Below are 2,484 nucleotides of genomic sequence, written 5' to 3' on the forward strand. Positions count from 1 at the left end.
AATTGTCAAAATTCATGAATGAAAACTTATCAAAGTTGTTTCATACAAAACATGTGTATTCCTATTACTTTCGTCGTATTATAACACCATTATGAAGTTGAGACGTCTTCTTCATTAAGTGTCTATAAAATAAAAGGGCCCTCTTTTATAAACCTCATGTTGATATTCCATGAGAAGAATCATAAAGCATTTCCAAAGGATAAAAATGCTAAGCTATTCTATAAGTCCTAAATAAGTAAATAGGCAAGAATAGAATATAAAGAAGTACTCATAAAACTTCTTAACATAGAAGATTGAGGAAAAACTTAGTCATCAAAATGTTTGTCTTACAAGTGCCCCATTATGGTAACTGGGGACTTCATCAAAAGATCCCTTCAAAATTGCCAAGGGATAACATTAACAATCATTAAAAGTTGTAACATCACTTTCTGAGGCAATAACAGGTGCGGTCACAACTTCTGAAGAAGCAGCAATAGGAGCGGTTTCAGCTGAGCTTGAAGTGATAACATCAACGAGGGAAGTAATAGTCACAGGAACTTCAATTCCCATAGACTGTGTCATAGAAGTTTCACCCTCGGAAGCTGGAATCACAACTTCAAGTACCTCAGTAACTGCTTCAGAGTTCAAAAACTCTTCCGTTCCAGGAGCTTCGAGTGCTGGAGAAGGGGTATCAATAGTTCCAAGTGCTGGAGAAGGAGTATCAGCAGGTTGTTGACCTTTCTCGATAGTGTCTATGACTTTGGCCAGTTCAGATTGCAAGTCAAAGTTTTCCTGTGTAGCCTCCATCAAAGCATCACGCCGAGAATTTAGAAAAGCCCAACTCACGTCTATGTTGAAATTTTCTTCAAGAGCATTATATTCCTTCTCCAGAGCCTTATATTCCTTTTCCCACATAGCAAGGTCATTTTTCATTATTTGGTGCTCGGCTAGGTGAGAATCCAGGGAAGCTTCAAGAGAGGCATGGGAACTTTCCAATGCACGAATTTTGTCAGAAGAAATCCTTAAGTCATTTTGAGCATGAGTTAAGTTTTGAGCTAACTCCCTTGCGTATTCTTCTTTCTTCTCCATGAGTGCCTTAAGCTCTTTAATCTCATCATTGGCTTTAGATAGAGAGCATTCCAGAAGCTCTTTGTCCCTTTTAAGCTGACCCCAAGAAGCATTGACAATTCCCAGCTCAGAAGTTAAGCCACGATTTTGTTGCTCCAAGTGAGCCTTGCTCTCCTGCAACTCCTCTACAGTCACTTGGGCACTCTCAAATTGTTCTTTCCAGTTTGCTGCCTCAAATAAGGCATCCTCAGCTATTTTCCTAGCTTCAGATAGAGCCTTTGTAGACTCTCGCTCCTTTTTCTCCAATGTAGAGACTCGCCCCATCAGCTCAGTCCCAATAAGATTAGCCTACGGTTATAAAGCATAGAAGTGAGAACTTAGAAAGAAAAAGAAGGAAAGCATTCAAGGTTAAGAAAATTACCTTTAAAGTTGAATGAACTATGTCATTCATCAAAGTGTAACAACTATGGCTCTGCATCTTATTCTTCTCGATTTCTCCAATAAGAGGTTCGAGCCAAGTATCAGCTCTCCCGGATTTTCTTAAGAGGCTTTGATTAGCAGGGATTTCGAGTGTGACACTCCTCATAGTCATGCCTCTATTGCTAGAACTTACTTCTACATGTGGGACAGATGAAGATGGAACAGCGGAAGGAGGAGTAGTAGAAAAGGTAAACACCACAGGAGTCGTGGGAGTTGAAGCAGGAACGGAAGAAGTAGACATAGGAATGGATGTAGGAGCAGTCAAAACTGGTGAAAGAACAGAAGCAGTCAATGCTGGCAAGGAAACACTTACGGTTGGCAAAGGAATGGAGGAAGTAGGTGCGAATGAAGAAAGAGGAACTTCATCAAAAACAGGTCTGAGCTCGCCACTCTCAAAACCACTATCAAAGAGATGCTGAGTTGATTCATTCGTGTCTCTTGGCACGGTGTCCTCGTCTGAAGGAATCAAAACAGGCTCGGTGGTCGAAGTTTGAGCAGGAGTATCTTCAATTTCATCATCATTAATGACTCGTCTCCTAATTCGTGGCCTAGCTATTAACGAGGTACCTCCCTCTTCCTCATTCTTAGAACTTTCTCCTATTGCTTTCCTTTTTTGAAGCAAGGTTCGAGCCTTGTCCAAGTCAAGTGCAGCATTACCAGACATGCGAATGGCCGTAACTACATCAGCTGTCATTCCTTTGTTACCAAATCCTGATTAAAAGAAGGATACACAATCAGCATTAAGGAAAAAGTACTTAATGTGCAAAAAGAAAAGTGTGTAAAAAAGGCGATACCATGTGTTTTAACTTTCCAGCCATGTAAAGCAGAAATTGATTTCCAAGTTCTTTGCTCCTTAGGAGCAATCTTCAAAATTGAATCTACCCAACCACGAAAGTTGGGAACAGGTTCCACATCTCCCATGGTTGCTACAAAAATCCAATAAGAGACGAAGTCAGA

General features: G+C 40.5%; 1 protein-coding gene across 1 annotated transcript; it reads right to left on the reverse strand.

Annotated features, from left to right (window-relative positions):
* Positions 1-396: 396 nt before the first annotated feature.
* LOC109217203 lies at positions 397-2,238 on the reverse strand (the record flags this gene model as incomplete). Its single annotated transcript, XM_019381427.1, has 2 exons — positions 397-1,395; positions 1,469-2,238. Coding segments are annotated over 2 exons (1,769 nt in total), but the record flags the coding sequence as incomplete, so codon positions are not given.
* Positions 2,239-2,484: the final 246 nt, after the last annotated feature.

The sequence above is a fragment of the Nicotiana attenuata genome, unplaced genomic scaffold, assembly GCF_001879085.1.
Source record: "Nicotiana attenuata strain UT unplaced genomic scaffold, NIATTr2, whole genome shotgun sequence".
In the NCBI taxonomy this organism is placed as follows: Eukaryota; Viridiplantae; Streptophyta; class Magnoliopsida; order Solanales; family Solanaceae; genus Nicotiana; species Nicotiana attenuata.